A 20,617-nucleotide genomic window follows, 5' to 3' on the forward strand; every position below is an offset into this window, starting at 1 on the left:
CAGAAAGAGCAGAAGTGCGCGAGAGAAGGAAAAATAGTAGTACAAGTGTCGAGAAAAAGCGAGGAGTTGAAGTTGCGTAGATCACGTTGGAAGAATGTTTTGGGTGAAGGCGTAGAGGAGATGTGAGAAATAGGAGCAAGAAGTGATAGAGAGGAGCGAGTGGTCGGATAGATATACAGGTATGGCTAGTACAGAGGAAGCAATGAAAGTTGAGAGGAAAAAAATCTAGTGAAGAGCCAGAAGCATGGGTAAAAGGAGCAAGGGTACAGTGGCGCATGAAGAAAAAAAAAATGACAAAATATGTTCAACTTTATCTAACATTGACCCATTTCCCACCATCCAACAATGCATGAAGACACTCAATAAAACACTAACTTTAGCGATATTCTGGCGCTAAATCCACCGGGCACAATTAGTGTTACTACGCATGGCAGCGCTGTTAGTCATTAGCGCCGCATCACAACCTAGCAAAAACAGGCACACCGCTCTGGCGGTAACGCTAATACCACTCAGCAGTATTAACGCCAAAACAAAATCCCAGAGCTAATAGTGCTCTCACAGGCCACTGCCGGTGTTAGCGTAAACGCCGGAACAGGAAGCATGGCGGCGTCATCTTTAAAAAACAGAATCCAATCTGAATCACCCACTTCCAGGAGCCACCAGAACCTGAAAGTGACTGCCAACATGTCTCAGGAGCGGACCCGAGGGAAGGTGCTAGAAAACCTGCTCTGTAAGCTCACATTTAGTCAAGGAAAGCTGGTTGTCCTCACAGATGAGGTTGTGGGACACTGCAGGGAGGTGTATGGGAGCAGGCACAGCAAAACCTAATTCTGGCTGGCAATAAGCCAGAAGACAACTGCAGTAGGCAGCGTTCCCCATAACACAGAGGACTGCCGCAAGAGGTGGAACAACTGGGGACTCTCTCAACACCGGCAGGAGGCCATGGCAACAGGAGGCAGTACCATCAATCCCCTGGTCCTGACACCTTGGGAGGAGAAGTGTAGTAGTATCCTCGACATGGGAGGGTATTGAGGGAGTCAGTGGAAAGGAGGCGGGTGCCAGCAGCCAGGAGGCGAGTCACCCACCACCCTCCAATCCACACAGCAAATGACCATGCATACATATCAGCCTAGCACAAAATGATGGTGGACAGGGACACACCAGCAGACCCAGCAGCTGGGCCGGCCAATCAGATGGAAGTGATGGGGCCACATCAGCCACCCTACATAGTAGCCTGGAGTTAGGGCACCCTGTGCACCCCTTAGCGGTTCGGCAGTGTGAAGGTGTGGCAAGCGACCAATCCAAGTGTAAAGCACCCCACATCCCTGCTGGTGCACCTTATGCCAGCAGAAATGTGGTGCGTGAGTAACTATGACACGTGCAGTAGTCAGACCAACATGTGGCGGGCCCAGTTGGCTGGCTCATGCTGGCATGGCAGACGAAACCCATGGAAGTACATAACCCCCTGCACCTACATGAGTGCAGCAAGCCAAACACAAAAGAAGCCAGCAGACCGCTCATTGCTGAAGCAGCGTCCCAGAAAGCCATGGCAGTGCCATAGACGAAGCCACGATATGCACTCCACAAGGCGCGCGTCACAAGTGGATGTGGGTGAATGAAGACATTTCACCATCCCATTTGCTGCTATTACTAAGGCTGTATCTGCATGCCAGCACTTGACCATGAGCGCATCCACAATATGCTTGACCCTCAGGATCACATGCACGTATGGAATACCCACTCAGCTGACCCTGCATGGACATCCCGCCTTCACTGCACACAGGCCAAAGGCCACTTGGCCATGGGTCACACAAACGTGGCTATGACCATTCCTACAATGTTGTGGCCACATGCAATGTCCCCTGAACAACCATAGCCATCTGGCCAAATGGGTGGGTTTTCAGTCTGTACAATAGCATATGTTACTTGCATGCCAACTCACGTGAATGCACCATACCTGACATTTAATTTGTCCCCTGTAGGCACTCTGACAGCTCCAGAAGAATCCAAGGAGGTTGAGAGGCGGCTAAAGGGGCAGGCCCGTCAGGAATTGCCACCTCCAGGACCTCAAGGTCCACTACCACCCCTGAAGGGCGGCCACATGCAACACCAAAGCGCAAGTCCCACCATGACACATCTGGACGCAGCAAGGCCAAGCATGCTGGTGGTAGAGCAGACCCTGCACCAACCCCACGTGCCACCAGGACCTCCTCCACACCTACTGCAGCCACACAGCCAGCTGCAGTGGCCAACACCGAGGAGATACCTGCTGGCATCGGTTCCCATGGCACTCAGGAAGAATATAGCCAAGTGCCACAGGGTGATGTAGGGGCACAAAGCCCTGAGAGAATTCCCCACCACCAGCATGTCTAGACACCCAAGCCCGACTAGGACACCCCTTCATATGGCTCACCAAGCTTAAGCTCTGACCCTCTGCAGAGCTCCCAACTCATTCACCACCTAACACCAAGACACTCCATCCTCCAGAGGCTGGACGATATGGAGAGGCAACAATGTAAGATGGAGGGCATAGCCAACACACACACACTACACCTCCAGGCCATACGCGACTATATGCAGGGAGCCACCCGCAGGATCGTAAGGTCAATGGACCGAAACCGGGCACAGGCTGCTGCAAGTACTGCCGCACCCGCTGGTCTCCACAAAGAAGTTCATTGGCATCTCTATGGGGAGCATTTGGAAAGGGTACAGGAGTCGAGGGAGACGCACCATTTTTACGGCGTTGTCGCCCCAACCATGAGATCGTCAGTTTGCTCCATTTGCTGAGGTCTGCGTGGAACCTTTGGAGAAAAGTAAGGAAATTGGCTTCGTACAGACCCTTTAGGTCTCTAGTGATGTGTATGCCTAAGTATTTTAGTTTAAGATTTTCGATCTGGAGACCCAATACGGAAAATGTGTCCACGTTTGCGTCCATTGAACCTTGTAGGGGGAAGAGAATCGACTTGGCTTTGTTGACTTTAAACCCAGAACGTCGACCATATTCTTCTAGTAAAGAGCCTGGGGGATGGATGTCAAGGGGCTGGTCATGTGTAAGAGTATGTCGTCTGCATAAAGGGCCACCTTGTGTTCAATTCCCCCCAAATGCATTCCCTCTACTCGGGGGTCAGCTCTCATTTTTTGTGCCAGGGGTTCCAGGGAGAGAGCGAAGAGGATTGCTGAAAGGGGGCATCCCTGCTGTGTGCCTCGTTTTAACTCAAACCATCTGGAGTATTCCCCATTCACAAATATAGAGGCCTTAGGGGATGTGTACACCGCTTGTATTCCCCTTCTGAACCTTGGGCCTATCCCAACCGTGCGTAGGCTTGCTTTCAGAAATCCCCATTCTATCCTGTCAAAGGCCTTCTCTGCATCTATTGAGAGGACAGGGTCGTTGGGCATGTTTTGGGACGCGTAAATTAAATGAAGTGTTTTGCGCATTGCGTCAGCCCTGTCTCCCCAGTATGAAGCATACCTGATCGAGATGAATGAGTTGAGGCATTAGTGTCTCTAGTCTGGCAGCCAGAACCCTTGGAGAGATTTTAGCATCTAGGTTCAACAGGGATATGGAGCGATATGATCCACATTTTTTGGGATCTCTGCACTCTTTGGGGATTACCGTGATCAGTGCGTGGGTGAAGGAGTCTGTTAATTTCAATAGGATTTCGGTTTAGTAGATCTGTTATTAGGGTGGAGGCAGTTCACTTACGTTTTCTTCACATGTGTGGTAGTGCCGAGTTTTCCTTCTGCGCCACTTTATCTTCCTTGGGTTGTGTATGTTGTAGGGTGTCTTCAAGTTGATTCCAGGAGCAGGCGGCACTGTTAGGGCTTTTGTCGAGTCTGCCTCAGATGCGTCTGGCCCTGTGAGTGCTTGCGGACCGTTCTATGTTCACTTTGAGGAAAAGAAGGGAGGGTAGTAGTACTTTGTCCCTTACGGTGGGCTCTCCTCCACTTCTCTTTTCACTCCTTTCGGGGTCCTTTTCCTTTTTTTATTCCCCGTTATGAGGGGGTATGTAGCTCGCTGAGGTCCAGGTGTAGGGTACGCTAGGGGTCGATGGGGCCCACTAGTAACACATTGGGAGTGTTCACAAAATCACTCTTATTGTCGTGCCTTTAGAAACTGTTATTTTTCAATTCACTGCAATTGTGCCTCTGCACTTACTTGTGGAAGTCATTTTCCAATTGGCTTCATGTGTTTGGGCAGTTTGCGCTTGGTGCATTCTTTGCCTCGCTCTCTGCTCACTGTTTTGTTTCCTTATGGGGTCGTGGAGTGGGTCAGGGTCGGCTATTCATGCGATCGCAGCCGTCGGGTGTGCCTGTTTGTTTTTCGTGCCACTTAAGTAATCAGTGCTGGGGTGCGCAGGTTTGTTTATGCAGTCCTAGACACTACTGGGCCGTGGGGGTGCGTCAGCGTTCACTTCCGCCCTCGCCTTGCTCGCGGCCCCTGTAGAGTTTCAGGTTGGATTTAGACGCTTGACAAAGGCTCCAGTTTCTTTCGCCCGCGGCACCTCACAAAGCTCATGGCCTTGCCAGTTAATCAGTCGATGTTCTGTCTCTCACTCGCTCTTCAAGGGCAGGCTGAATTTACGAGTTTCCGCTGAGAGTTGTCTGTTGTCCTGGAGTTCGGCATGTGAGCACAGCTCCCGGCGCACTTCAGGGCAGCGTTCCTCGAGCTCCGCTAGTCGGATGGTTCTTGGGATCACTGAATGTTCCATGCGCGCTTTCGCTCCTAGCCCTACTTGGATGGAGGGTTCCAGCCTCTCCTACCGAACAGTTCAGTCTCTTGCTCCGTGCCACAGACTGCAAGGCGGAGGGCAGGGACGCGCTCCCCGTTGAAGAGGGTTTCGTGGGCTCTATTGATGTATTTGTAGGGGAGAGCAGGTTGCGGGCTCCAGAAGATCGCTCACCTTCCTGCAGAGTTAGTCCTCCTTAGTTGGCATCTGGTTGCCAGTTTTCTTGTAACCAGCCGTGTATCATTGAGTGTTGTGGTGGGGGTTGGTTCACACGGAAGCAGGTTGTCCACGGCGTCCCCGGGCCACCAGTCAGTGGCAGAAAGTCAGTTCAATCATGTGCGCCTGCTTCACTTTTGCTTTCACTAGCCCCGGTCCAGCGGGCCATGTTCTTAGAGTGGCGATTTCTAGGGTAATTTCGGGCTGATTTTCCCCGGGATTTTTGCTGGTTGGGGGTGGGGGATATTACCACGGCGGCCGCTCGCTGTCTATCTGCTGGGGGGGTCCAAAAGTGGGGGCTCAATCCTCTTTTTGGACCGTTGTGGCAGAGCTCACACGGAAAGCATGCTTACCTGTGCGCCCCCAGTGGCCAAAAAGAAAAAGAGACACTCATTTTTAAACTGTAGTACCCATTTGCACACCTTTAATACGTATTGATTTTTAGTCATTTTGCTCATTTTCTTGCACGCTGCTGTTCCACGTTTTGGCTCTCCATTTCTAAAACCTGAATGGCCAGATATTTCAACGCTAAACTATATATTCCCAAAAGGTGATGAGAGCTGTAGAGAAACACATCTTCCCTGATTAACACCTGGCCACTCACTAGTACAGTTTCGTAATCTATATATGTTTGTGAAAGTGTATTTGTATGTTCGGGGTTGGCTCCAGGCCCATAACAGTTGGTGGGCTAACATTTTGGCCCAAGGTTGGCATACCAGTCTGGGGTGTACTGGCGATAGTGAAATCTGACCAACGCCACCCATTTGGGTGGAACAGGTCCGGCCCTGTGCAATCAGTATTGGCGATTCCGGGAGATTGCCGATTTTGCAATTTTTCAAAAATAGGACATTCTGACACAATAAAATATACGCAAGGATATAGCAGAAGCCCACATGCATACCCGGGCAATGCAAGGTGGTACCGCTAGCTCCAAATAAACACAACAATGTCAAATGGCATTTTAAAATGTGTTTTAGGAAAGATTTCGTAGTCATGGACAAATCTATCAAAGTACAGAAAGCAATGTTTTAAAATCAACTCCATTTTGTAATGGATTTCAATAGGTATTAAAAGAAAAGGACTTTACAATCACACTTACTGTTGAATGTAAAAAGACTCAAGTTTACTGTAGTCAGTGCCAAAGGACCTTTCCTCCATGAACTTTATTATATCAGGATTTGTTTTCCTATAAATTGAAAATGTATTAAAAAAAAAAGTCAATTAATTGCCAACAATAATCAAAGCAGGGTCAGTGTAACCGTTTTACTGAAAAGAAACGTACCAACAACTAAAGTCTACTTCATCTCCACCTAAATGGATATAAGCATCAGGAAATGCATTGCTGATTTCTTGAAAGAACTTGGCCATGAACTCGTATGTTGTATTTACAATGGGGTTTATAGGCCCAAATGTGCCAGTAGGAACATTTTCCTTGTAGCATGGTGTGAGGAGATCTTTCTGGCCTGGCAAGAAAAAAAAATACAAAAAGGCTATAACAAATAGAAAAGAACATTGTTTTGTATGATCAAGGTATTAAAGCATTCAGGAGCAAATTTGAACATAGTAGGCAAACATATGGCAACGGAACACTATGCATAATTTGTCATCTCCTACATTTACCATAAATTGACAATATATAATATATATACACACACATACATTTTCTTGGCTTGCAAAGGCAATACGACGAAAAGGAAAAGTTATTCACCATAGTGACTACTGCACTCATAGCCCCTTTCCATCAAAAAGTATGAGCGTCCTCTTCCCCTTTAAGTTAAGGTGTGCAAGACCACTGCTATAGGGCACCATTCAGTCACTGCAAGTCAAACCCTCTGGCTTTGCCAAGGAGTCCTATTTTCACATGTCAGTCTCAACAACACCAATTCTAAATTTGGGAAGGTCGCATGGAAGAAAGGGGCCTACAGACTAGGAATACAGAAGTTACTGCATACATATATTACCCATTACGGCATGCTGTTTGGGTGATAGCACAGCATAACCTACCCAGAGGGAAGAAGAACCTCAACCAATTGATAAATGATGCTTGAAAACTGCCTGCTGAAAGTCTGCACCCACTTGGGAACTACTGCCCATAAAATAGTCTGTAAGTAGATCAGGTGGTCACTTTTCATAAGATCGCTTGAGACCTGCCTCTAAAAAGCCACTACCATAGCATTTGTTCTTACTTTAGAAGCATGCAATCCCCCGGGGTGACCCCACTTTCATGTCTTGTAGGAATTTCAGAATGGCAGAGACCATCTTGCAACAGATGTCTTAGAGGTTTGATGACCTTGTGATTAGCATCAAAAGGTTACAAAGAGAGCATCTGACTTGGGAAATTCCTTAGCATGAGGCAAAAAAAACGTTGGCTCCTCCAAATGAATGCGAAATTAAGTGACTGTCAGGAAATAACAGGTCAAAGTATAAGCACTTTGTCCTTCTGAATGTGAAAGGTTAACAGGCTTAAAAGGTCTGGAATTCAGACTCTCCTAGCACACGTTAACACCACTAGGAGAACTGTTTCCACATTGGGCTGATGTCCAGTGATGCCATGGGTATAAAATATTGTGTGCCAAGGCTGCAATTAATACAGTAAGGATAGGGTTCTTGGAAAGGGGAGATACAACAATTAAGCCCCTCCCTAGGGTTAGCTGAATTCACTGGGCCTCATGAACGTGTATCTGAAGAATCCTGCGGATCCCGCACCAAAACCCTCCCTAAAGTCTCCTCCCTGGTGGCCTGGGGAGGGCAGGTGCTTTTTGATCCGAAACCTGGGGGTGGTGTACTGCGGGAGAATCACCTGGGAGGAGACAGAGAAATGCACTGGATCCATCTTTTGGACATGGTGCACCCAAGATGGATGAACGAAGAGTTCAATTTACACTATTTCATATGACAGACTGTCTACCTATAATGTTGTATGGAACAAGAAATGCAATTCTAGATCTAACCTAGACCAATGAGCTTTGTACCTGAAGTTACCCATTTTATATTCATGCTGTCCAATGTTGTGTAATTCCATTTACCCGGCTTGGGATTGACCCTTTGATTGATACAGTTAACACTTCTGTTTAGCGAGCAATATCCAACTTCTGTAGTTGCCTAATTGTAACTGCGTTGTTTATTTTAATTTCAATGTATCTACTAACATGAGATTTACAGAACGTACACTTGCGATATATCTGTTTACCGCATGTATTATGTCTTAACGTGACAAATGATGATTGGAATGCGCGTTGCCACTCATTTATCTTTTTTACCTTTTTGAGTCTAGATGGATACATTTAGCATCCGTTACATGCTTACGTACTATATTCCACCAGCGATTAGTGATATTTTCTACTTCCTAATATAACTTATTTAACACGCAATTGGATTTTGTCAAATGTTTGTATACAGCCAGTAGCAACACTCTCCTTTACTCTAATCACTACCACATATGACATCAGTTGCATATTTATTTGAATATTAAACATATAATTTGAGAATTTCTAACTACTCTTTTTTGCAAACACCCAAATGCATGCGTTTTCTTCACTTTCCAATTAGTTACTACTTCAACATCCAACACGCATTAGTCCCATTTCTTTGTCTGCACCACCTCTGAGAATCCTTCCTTTACTTTCTTCTCTTGTATGACAATGCATTACTTACCGTAAAAGCATTTCTGATGGTTGTATCTGCTTAGATTCACATGCTGTGCATAGGTCCGACATCCAGTGGTCACTGCGGAGTATTGCATTTTGTTTTTCGTAGTCGAAAAGGGGACGTCGACAAGGCGTGTCTGTAACACTATCCCTATAGTGACGTGCGTTGTACCCACAATCCCTCACGCGTCGAGGTCCCTCGGTTTGTATTTTTCTGCCCTGAGGGAGCCTTTTAGCCGTGAGTGAGTACAGAAAAGAGAGAAATATATATATAAAAGGATGTCTATGTTCCTTCCATCCGAGCGGGGAGGAAGGGTGGGCGCATGTGAATCTAAGCAGATACAACCATCAGAAATGCTTTTACGGTAAGTAATGCATTGTCTTCTGATGTTTGTTAATCTGCTTAGAATCACATGCTGTGCATAGACTAGCGAGCAGTACCCGGAGTTGGCGGTGCGTTATGAGAAGGAACAGTAGAGAAAAGAGGTCTTAAAACTGCCTGCCCAACCTGGGAATCAGATCTAGAGTGCATCTAGACAGTAGTGTTTTGTAAATGTGTGCACAGAACTCCAGGTTGCCGCTTTGCAGATGGACTCAAGGGGAACATTTGCAATGAATGCTATGGAAGCCCCCGTGCCTCGAGTGGAATGTGCTCTTGGCTTGAAGGGTAGTTCTCTCTTAGCAAGAGTGTAACAGAGAGTGATGCATTGAACAATCCATCTAGATATAGTGGATTTTGAGACCGCATCTCCTTCTCTTCCTGCTGCCACCGAGACAAAGAACTGATTAGTCTTTCTCAGTGGTCTGGTTCTTTCCATGTAGAACATGACAGCTCTGCATACATCTAGTGTATGCAGACTTTTTTCTCCCGAGCTGGAAGGGTTTTGAAAGAACGTTGGTAGTTCTATAGTTTGGTTTACATGAAATTTCGAGATGAATTTAGGTGCAAACCTTGGGTGTGTGCGTAGAACCACCTTATCTTTGTGAACTGTTACGAAGGGGTCTAGTACAGAAAGAGCCTGTAGTTCACTTACTCTCCTAATGGAGGTGATAGCTATTAGGAAAGCAGTCTTAAGGGTGATATCTTTAAGAGTTGCCTTGTGCATGGGTTCGAAGGGAGGGCCCATGAGTCTGGAAAGTACCACATTTAAGTCCCATCCGGGAGCTGGGTTAGCTATCGGAGGGTGTATCCTCTTTACCCCCTCCATGAAGGCTTTGATAACTGGTATCTTCCACCACGACACTTTAAGTTGGGAAGTGGTGTATGCAGAAAGTGCCGCTAGGTGGACTTTAATGGAATTGAACACTAAACCTGAATCCAGTAAATGGGTCAAGTATAGAATAATGTCAGTAGGAGAGCAGTCAACTGGGTTGATGCTAGTACCTCTACACCAGATAACGAATCTTTTCCATTTGCTAGAATAGCAGTGTCGAGTATTAGGTTTTCTGGCTTCCCTGAGGATGTCCATACATCTCTGTGGGAGTTGTAAATGTCCAAATTCTATGATCTCAGGAGCCAAGCTGCTAAGTTCATGGTCTGAGGGCATGGATGCAGTGTTCTGCCCTTGTCTTATGACAGCATGTTGTACGGGCAGGGAAGTTTCACTGGGGGAGATAGGGACATCTCCATCAAGTGAGCGAACCATGGCTGCCGGGCCCACATTGGGGCCACTAGTATCATTGTAACCTGCTCCTGATGCATCTTGTGCACCACTTTGTTGAGAAGGGGAGTCGGGGGAAAGGCGTAAACAAATTTCCCTGACCATAGAATCGACAGACCGTTCCCCTTGGACTGGTTCTGGGGGTACCTGGAGGCGTAACTTTGGCATTGTGAGTTTTCCAGAGTTGCGAACAGGTCTATTTCCGGGAAACCCCATTGAGTGAAGACGTCTAAGACGATGTCTTTGTGTAATTGCCATTCGTACTCTCCGGGCAGGGGGAAGTCTCTGCTGAGTTTGTCTGCTAGAAGATTGAGTTCCCCTGGTACATGTTGTGACAGTAGGAACATGTTGTGTCTGAGAGCCCACTTCCATATGTTCTGGGACAGTTTGGACAGTCCTGGAGAGTGAGTGCCTCCTTGTTTGTTGAGGTAGTACATGGCTGTGGTGCTGTCTGTGAGGACCATCACTGTCTTTTCTTGTAGCTGTTTCTGAAAGGCTTTCAGTGCTTTGAACACCGCTAGTAGTTCCAGCAGGTTTATATGCTTGGATGCTAAGCTCGGAGTCCAAACTCCGTGGGCCGTCTGATGGGATAGGTGAGCCCCCCATCCTGTAAGGGATGCGTCTGTGGTTAGAGTGGCTTCCACTGCGGGTGTGGCAAAAGTTTTCCCTAATAACAGGTTTTCTTTTGTCCACCACCGTAGCGAGAGAACCAAGGCCTGCGAGACCACCACTAGATCGTCCCATTGTCCGCTGGCCTGACACCACTGGCTGTAGAGCCACTCTTGCATTGGGCGCATGCGCAGGCGCGCGTGAGGTACCAAATAAATACATGACGCCATCATCCCTAGCAAGCGCATTGCTTTGCGTACCGTCACCTCTCGGCCTGCTACATAATGTGGAATTTGAAACAGCATGTTTTGGACCCTCTCGTTGGAGGGGAATACGAGGCCGTCCTTTGTTCGAATTAGAGCCCCTAGGAATTGTTTGGTTTGGCTGGGGTCTAAGCTGGACTTGATGGAGAAGCCCAGTTGGGACAAAAGGTCTACGGTCTTTTGGGTATTGGAGAAGCATGTTTCGTAAGAATCCCCTGTTATGAGCCAGTCGTCGAGGTAAGGGTATACCGGGATGGATAATCTGCGCAGGTGGGCCGCTGCCACTGCCAGTACTTTCGTGAATACCCTTGGTGCAGATGCTATCCCGAAGGGTAGTACTCTGAACTGGTAGTGTTTGTCCTCTATTTTGAACCTGAGGTATTTTCTGTGCGATGTCAACATTAAAATATGAAAGTATGCATCTTTCATGTCCAGTGTTGTCATGTAATCCCCTTGTGATAACAGTGGGATTACCTCCTGTAAGGTCACCATACGAAACTTTTGGGGTTTGACAAATATGTTCGCTGGGCGCAGATCTAATACAGGGCGCATGGTTAAGTCCTTTTTGGGTACAAGGAAGTACACTGAATAAATACCTTCTGTTACCTGTGATAGGGGGACGGGCTCTATAGCTTCTTTCTTCAGTAGTTCTTCCACCTCTTGAAGAAGAATGGAGAGGTGTTGCGGTGTCATGCGTCGGTTCCGTGGGGGTTTGTACTTCGGGGAACCGTTGAACTCGATGCAGTATCCGTGGGCTATGGTGGATAATACCCAACGGTCTGACGTGATTCCCTCCCATGCTGAAAGGAACGATGTTAGCCGGCCCCCGACCGGTGATGCATGGGAGGGGACCCGAATTTTCGGGTCATTTGCTGGTATTGGGCGTGGAACCTCTGGGGCTGGAGCCACGACCGCTTCCTTTGCCACGGCGTTGGCCTCTTTGACTGAACTGGGTGTTACCCTGGTTAGTGGGCCAGTTGGAGCCAGAGTAATATTGTTGTTGTTGGTTCTGCTGCTGTCTTTGGCCACGAAAGGAGCGTTTATTACCATAGCCTCGCCTGTTAGGGGGCCTAGAAATTTGATCAAGAGTCTTGATGGTATCAAACTCTTTTTTAGCATGTTCTAGGGCCTCATCTACTGCTTTCCCAAACAGATGCGTTTGTTCAATGGGTTTATTTATGAGGGAGGCTTGGGTTTCGGGCTTAAAACCTGAATTGCGTAGCCAAACGTGGCGCTTGAGAAGTATTCCCTGCACTAGGGAGCGGCCAGCCGTCTCAGCGGCATCTAGGGAGTTTTTAACGATGCCCTGGTTTACCAGTGTGCCCTCTGATATTATAGCTAGCAGGCGAGAACGCAGAGGTTCAGGTGCTTCCTCTGCTTCGCTGCGCAGCTTGTTCCACTGTGCATCTGCGTAGCTAGCTAAAAGTGAGTTGTTATTAGCAATTCTAGTAGAGAAGGCGGCGGAGGTCGTGATTCTCTTCCCGAGTGCGTAGAGTTTTTTGCCTTCTTTGTCTGGAGGTGCTTCACTAGTGGATAGTGGCACCCCTGCTCTTTTTCTTGTGTTGGTAACCACAAGGGAGTCCGGAATAGAGTGTCCTCTGATGCATAAAGTGTCAGAGGATGAAGGGCTGAAGAGCTTTTCTATTCTAGGGTTGACCCCTCTTACTAAAGCTGGGTTAGTAAGGGAAGGAGAAATTCTTCTTTTAATAGAAGCCAGAAGTGGAATAGATTGGCTAACAGGGGCTTTTTCTTTGATGACTTTTTCTACAAAGTCAATGTCTGGAAGAGTTTCCCCTGTATCAATCTCAAAATGCGCTGCTGCCTTGCGCAATAGTGCATTGAGGGAAGGTTGGTCATCTATGGGAGAGGAGTTCCCATGTGAATCCTTGAGAGGAGAAGGGAGAAAGGCATCAGGGTCTGAATGTACTGATGGGGATTGCCAAGGCTGCACTGACGGTGAATGCCAGGGCTGCGAGGTAGCTGTATCCTCTTCAAACCCTGTAGCAGTGGTGTAAGGATCTTCTTCGAACCCCTCTTCCTCAAGTTCTACCTCTTCTTCTCCACCCAAACACTCATCTTCTTGGAGGTATTGCTCCTCCTCAGTGAGGTCAACCAGCCTAGGAATCTTGACTCTAGGGTCATCCTGTGGCCATTCTCTTGGTCTTTTGTGAGTGGGTGGGTCTTGGTTTCCTAGAAACCTTTCCATTTTCTCCATGCAAGAATGGAGTCTTTCAAGGGTCTCATGGGGTACCCCTGAATAGTCTAGAGGGGGGAAATTAGTGTTTTCGCCTTCGAATCGTTTCGAACGCTCCCACAACGTCGACGAGAGGTTCCCGTCTCCTTCTGAAAAGCCTTCAGGTAGTTTGGAAGCATCCTTTGGAGAAAGGGGGAGTTCCTGGCTACTTTTATGTTTTTTCGACGCGGTATTCGACGTTTGTTTCGTCGTCCGCGTACGTTTGTCTTCGGCGACAATTCTCGCTAGGCTCTCGCCCACGATTTTGTCCGTCGAGGGCTCTGGTGTCGACGTTGTGTGCGTTGCGCGTTGTACCTCGACGGTCGCTCTATGGAGCGTTGCGTCGGATGTTTTTGGGGTAGCGCCCGAGTTAGATGGAAGCCCAATCGCTGGTCGCGGCTGCGTTTGCGGGTGGGGCTTGTGACCTTTACGGTCTGCGGTAGACGCCGGAGTGCCCTGCGTCCCCTTCGGCGCTGATGGATCCTTCGTTCTCGACGAAGAAGAGCCGTGGGTAGTGTGTTTAGCCTTATGGGGTTTGTGTGCGTCCTTGTCGCCGGGGTGTTCATCCCCATAAGCAGGGCGTGAGCCGAGCCCGTCGGGGCCGGGGACGGACGAGGAGCGGGAGCGCTCCTTCTGGGGGTTCATGACTTCCGTAACGGACGTCGAGTTATCGCACTCCTCGTCACTTTCAGTAACAGCGGCAGCGGGTGAGGAAACCGACTTCGACATTGCGTAGTCCGCCCACCTCTTAACCCTACGTTCTTTAAGAGTCCTGGGTTTTAAGAGCTTGCAGGCTGCGCAGCTGTTCTCTATGTGATCGAGGGGTAAGCAACGATTACAGAGCTTGTGCTTATCTTTCCAAGTATATTTGCCCCTGCAGCGTGGGCAAAACTTAAATGGTGTCCTCTCCATAGCTGAGGCAATAATAGCTGGCGATAACAACCCCAAGGGAAAGAAAGGGGAGAAAGAAAGACATTCTCAAAGAGAAGAGACAAAGTTTTAACCCCCACTCTCCCTACTGTAAGTTGGCCGTCGAGGCCAGGCCACGTGTTCGGCAGCGCCGAAGGATCTCCTCCGCTCTTCCTCTCCGTCGAAAATCTGTTCGGCGGAGAAACAGCTTCACAGCTAACGTCGAGGGGGAGGGATCGTTATCAGTATATTAAGTTATGACAAAAGGACCGAGGTCCGTGGCAAGTATAGCAAAGTCTCTCTAGGAGCTCCGCGAAAGTCGACCAGAAACTGGGCGGAAAAAAACAATCTGAGGGACCTCGACGCGTGAGGGATTGTGGGTACAACGCACGTCACTATAGGGATAGTGTTACAGACACGCCTTGTCGACGTCCCCTTTTCGACTACGAAAAACAAAATGCAATACTCCGCAGTGACCACTGGATGTCGGACCTATGCACAGCATGTGATTCTAAGCAGATTAACAAACATCAGAAACATGGTTACTTTACACACCATAGTCACGATCGTGTCTCCGACCGCAACATAAGCAGGACTTCTCTGTATCACAGCGCAGGTACTGTATTTCCTTTTGGCATAGAGTTCAACTCTATGTTCATTATCCACTTGAGCACGTTAGTCTGTTTGCTATCTACATAAGTTGTTTTCCATTACAGCTTCTTTATTGACGCAAGATTAGTATCCTGCAGACCAGTGGCTTCAGCGCCTACACCAGACATGAAACGGCTCACTCTGAGCACACATCCGCTGATAAACAAATGCACTTTGGATACAATATATCCATATAGGTAACCCTCTCTTCTCCCCATTTTGGGTTTTTAAAGACACTGTGCACATGGTGCTTCTTTTATACATATTTTATGTGCTCTTCACTATTTTTTATTGCTTTTTCTACTTAGTGTTGAGCACAGTCCAGGTACTTTTCCCATCATTTTTGATGTACCCTCCATAATAAGACACAGGTTTTATGGATATGGGATGCGCACCGTCCCACCGCATGCTTGCACGCACATTCACTTGCTGTGTTAGACACACACACACACACACACACACACACACACACACACACTTCAATCTCCCATGACTCTAAATGATATGTTCATCAATATCAGTAAATCTCCGGTGTTATGGATATGGGAAACACACCTTTTCCTGCATGCTTGCACACTTACCTGTTTTCCATGACACTTGCACTGGAATTTCCCATGTTTCTGAATGATCTGTTCAACAATATGATTCATTCTCTGGGGTTCAACATTCAGGAGCCCCTATTGCGCTAAACTATTGATTGTGAATTCCCCATACGGTTGCCTATAGCACTCTTGTACATTAGTTTAATTTATGATCACATGATGTATTGCTACATAGACGCAGACTTGCAACTAAGTTGATCTGATGTTACGTTTACCATATTTATTATTCTTTAGACTCTTTCATCTGCACCTAATGAAGGGAATTCTGTTTCCCCAAAATGCATCGTGCCTTGTACTTTAAACCATAAAAGAACTGGACAAAAGAATTTGTCTCTGTACATTGTTATCTCATCATTAATGTATTAACATTTACTTACCATTATATCGGATGTTCTACAGCACGAAGGTGTGCAGGGGACGGGAGTGTCTGATACTCTTCGGACACCATTTTGTTTCTTCACGTTGTTCCAACTCCGTGTCAGGGCTGTGTTACCTCCTCTGCACCCAGGCTTGTCACAATAGATTTCCAGTCTTTAAAAATGTACATATATAGGGTGTGCAACTATACAGATAGGATTGTTGGCGACAGGGCCCAGGGAATGAGGCGAATCCGTGGGATAAGGCAACATTGATCCCCGGAAAGGGATGATTTTACCACCATGCCAGAATAGCTTATGGCTTATTGTCATTTTAACATCTCTCAACCTCTTAGTAAAACTGAGGGGGTAAAACCTAAGGTTGTCCACAAAGTAGGGATGGACAATTTCCATCCTTGGATGAGCTCGCTCTCACTTCCCTTGTTGGGTTCCAATTAACTCTCAAAATGATTTGAGACACTTTGTTCAGTGGTTAAGTTTCAAATTATTGTCAATGACCCAAGAACATGTGCGACAGAGATCGAGAACATGGGGAAAAGTTTTGAAGCAAGAGGGTATAAACCTGCAGAGATAGAAGCAGCCAAAGAGCGACTGAGGGAACCCACAATCAGTGACACCAAGAAAGAGAAGAAAGAACCGAATATGGTCTACGTGTCATGTTACTCAGTACAGAGCAACATGATCAAGGGTGTAATCAAGAAAAATTGGAGCACATTGACAAATGACATGAGTCGAACACCTGTTTAGGGAACCACCTACCTTTGCGTACAAGAGGAGTGCAAACCTAAGAGATAGACTGGTGAAGACAAGACCTGGAAAGAAATCATTAGAGACATCAAGAAAAGGAACATATCCCTGCTTACACTGCAGTAACTGTAACTTTATAACAAAAGGAGATACTGGAGACCACCCCCGTATGTGCGAAAAAACAAAGCTAAGGGGATACGCAACATGCGACACACCTAACAATCTATGGCATCAAATGTCTGTGTGGCATCTATTATGTAGGTCAATCAAAGAGACCAGGAAAGCTACGATGGAATGAGCACAAATCGTGCAGTCGGAACAACAATGTGAACTCAGCAGTGGCTAGACACTTGAACTCAATGAAGCATAATATTAGCCAGATGAGGATACAAATCCTGGAAGTCAGACAACAAAATGCGCATGAAGATTTGGGAAGGAGATTGAACCAACGAGAGTCATTCTGGATAGATCGACTTGACTCCCTGAGGCCAGGGGGCATAAATGAGGAGATGAACCTCATGTGCTTTTTGTGAACTTTCAGACAATATCAACATTTGAAAGATATAATTGCAATCAATTTGGCGAAATAGTGTGTTTTATGAAATACAAATAGAGAATCCACAATATGTCCCGCAGGGAATCAACCCCCTGTGGCCGCAAGGCAGTAATTTACTGCCTGGGAGTGGATTCTCTTGATTGAATGACAGACATGATTATCTATGTGAACGTCATCCTTTAGCAAGGGTAACAAATTGGTAATTGGTCCTCGAATGTATTTTTCCCTGGTAATTGTAAACATAGTAATTTGGAGAAGGGGCATTGCAATATTGACAGAAATACAGGCAATAGTTAGAGATTTTCCCAGGTGTGGATTAAGGAGAGACACGATATATGAGACCCAAGTGCAAGCGTGGGCCCCCAATAGTATAGTGGACGAAGCGCGTGCGCGTGCATTTGACCGACATGTATATTAGTAAAGCTACGCACGTAGCATCAACAATAGTTGCTTTAATTTCCCAATGTAATAAATAAACAAGGCAAGAGTGACAGAGTGCACAAATGTACCCGTCACAATCCGTCCTTGGAATAAGAAGATTGAGAGTAGGTGGCAGAATCACATGCGCGAGAGTGATTAGCAGTACAGAATAGGACATTGCGCGCACGCGCGTAAATGAGTAGCGCTCATAAACGCTACCACAGACAGCGGCAGCTCCTTTGGGAAGCCAGCGCGTCAAGACAGCGAAGTAACTAAGAGGTAAGAATGAGACGAGCAGAATAATGAGCAGGGTTACAGGAGGGCTGTAATTCAAACTTATGGTAGTAATGAATACAAACATTTAACATACAGAACACGTGCTGCATAGAAATACTTTCTACAGAGATGAACATACTCTCTGGGGGTTAAAAAGCCAAACAGGTAGAGAGCTTTAAGTGCATACTTTGAATTAATATAAGAAAATAGTGTCTAACAATGGTCTACAATGAATTTGTGTTTCTTGTATCTTTGCATTGAACCCCACTGCGGATCATAACCTGGTATGTGTAATTTTCTTTACAATTTTTTTTTTACGTATTTCACTTCATGGTGATTAATTGGGAATGGATTACAATGGTGGATGCGTCACTGATTTACAAATAGTAGTGTTAATAGACCCGATGATGGACGGAGGTCCGAAATACATTGGCAATAATATTGTGGCACTGACTGGTCAGGAATAAATAAGAATATTTCTGTATAAAGAACTGTGGATTGATAATTTGAAACTTAACCACTGAACGAAGTGTCTCAAATCATTTTGAGAGTTAATTGGAAGCAAACAAGGGAAGTGAGAGCAAGCTCATCCAAGGATGGAAATTGTCCATCCCTACTTTGTGGATATTGCTTAAACCTGGTGCCTAGGCTAAAGGGTGAGCCCCCATAAATAATTGTGAATGAACTAGCGAAATCCTGAAATTCAGCAGTGCCCACCCTACCTCCTAACTCAGTGCCCACCCTACCTCCTAACTCTATATTAAAACCTAAGGTTGTAACATCCAAACCTCTAACATCAAATGAACAAATCTTGGGTGTCCCTAAAAACAAATATCCTCCTCAATACCAAGGGTATACTGTAACGAATGGTGGAAATAGTGCCTTTTCTACACCATCTTCCTCTCTAATAAGGTCAAAGCCCATAATCCCTCTTTTAAAAATACAAATGGAAATAAATCTACCCTTAAAAGTATAAAACCTGAGTTCACTAAAGTGAACTACATGTCTCAGAATCCTATGAAAACAGACAGAGAAGCGGGCTGAAGAGGCATGCAGAAGTGAAGGACATGCAAGTAAGCCTAACAACCTTTGACATGGTCAGGCAATTAACATTAAGGGCCTGTACCCGACAAATCCCACACCTGAGAAGCATACAAGGCTGCAGCAGGAAGGGGAAGGTGGAAGAAGCTGGAGCAAGTGCTGGAAGGCTGGCAGTTCATGAGGAAGTGTGCTCACTGATGGGGCCCCGGGACGAGAGCAAAGCAGGTTTCACCAACTGGAAACTGATTCTGCAACTGGACCACTCTTAACGGCCTCGGTCCTGGGCCCAGCCACTCTCCACTTGCACGGATGCCCTGGAACCCCTCTGCACTGCGGGACTGTCTCTGTATCCCTACAGCCCCCCCCCCCTTTCCAGCACTTGTTCTGCACTTACCTTGCACTTGCCACCAGTTGGCCCTATTTATTTATTACTTTACGCCACTTACCTTTACTGCACTCCCCCCCCTCCCCTTCCCCCCCTCCCCCACCCTTGCGCGATCTGAATGACACCTGGCCTAGTAGGATCGTTGTCTGTTTCCCCTTGTTTCCTCCCCTCCCTGCCTCGTCGCGCCTTGAAACACCTGTGTATAGGCGCGTTACAAATGCCATATCATATCATATCATACCTGCAGGTTCCAAGTTGGTCCTGTGTTCACAAACCCTGACTTGTCGTGGCTGCAACTGAGAGACCTGTCAAGAGAGAAAGTCTTCCCAGGTGTGCCTAGTGGCTGTGAGTGCAGAGCCGTGATCGTGCTGCAACTTGAGGCCTGTGTGCAGAAGCAAGCCAAGGGACAGTGGAGTGAAGGAGACTCCCTGTGGTTGAGACTGGGCCAGAGAGACACCCATGCTGTAGAGGTGTGTGGGTTCCATGAGTGCCTTAAGTAGTAGCAGGAGGAGGAAAAGTCGGGAAGTGGAAGTTTTCTGCGACCACAGTGTTCTTGGAGGTGGTGAGTGAAGCTCTGTTGCCAGGTTCACTTTAACAACCTTGACGGTAACTGTTACCAGCTCAATTTTAACTTGAGTAATTAAGTTGTCTATTACCGTGAAAAGCCCTTTGAACAATGGAAATTTATCACACGCACGTCTAATGAAAACCCGAGTGCTTGCGTATAACAAAAGCCTTTAATTTCCCATTGTTAAATTGTATACCTTCATCAGAGTGGTGGCTTGTTGTGTCTCCAATTAGGGTAAGAACGCTTTGTTAAACCATTCGGAAATTGGAAGGGGACTTTCACTCATTGTTTTTTTTTTTCCCTATGTACTCACTTTACTTTCAGCGCTTTAAGACAGAATAAAAAAGGCTAAAAAACTCACTTTGGTTTGGAGATTTGTCACAAACCTCCAGCGTGGTGTTCTGCATGTTTTTTTAAAAACTTTCTTTATTGATTTTAACAAACAATAACAAACTACATAAACCCCGATTGAATAACCCCTCCCAATACCCACCCCATACCCCCCACCTCCCTGCACTCTTCCCCCTTACCCTCCCATCTACACAGCTCGTCTACCTTCTCTACATTAGTCTTTATCACATTGACTCAACCAGAAAAAAAATAACCTCTTCAGATATAAATTTAGCAATCCCCCCTTTCCAGCGCGTTCCCATCGAAAAGAGCACCCTCCTTATCTCCCCATCTCACCCTTAGGCACTTGCCACTAAATTCTGCTCCAATCTCGCC

At 46.7% G+C, this 20,617-nt stretch overlaps 1 protein-coding gene across 3 annotated transcripts in view; it reads right to left on the reverse strand.

Annotated features, from left to right (window-relative positions):
• Window positions 1-20,617, reverse strand: part of HEXB (hexosaminidase subunit beta) — a 903,874-nt gene that overhangs the window by 332,273 nt on the left and 550,984 nt on the right. For all 3 annotated transcript variants that reach the window (XM_069627487.1, XM_069627486.1, XM_069627485.1), the window contains exons 8-9: window positions 6,229-6,409; window positions 6,046-6,132 (exon numbers count right to left, since the gene is read on the reverse strand). In XM_069627487.1, coding sequence (XP_069483588.1) covers window positions 6,046-6,132; window positions 6,229-6,409 — 268 coding nt within the window. The remainder of the gene's footprint in view (window positions 1-6,045; window positions 6,133-6,228; window positions 6,410-20,617) is intronic.

Source organism: Ambystoma mexicanum, chromosome 6p (genome assembly GCF_040938575.1).
Source record: "Ambystoma mexicanum isolate Mex_15411 chromosome 6p, UKY_AmexF1_1, whole genome shotgun sequence".
NCBI lineage: Eukaryota > Metazoa > Chordata > Amphibia > Caudata > Ambystomatidae > Ambystoma > Ambystoma mexicanum.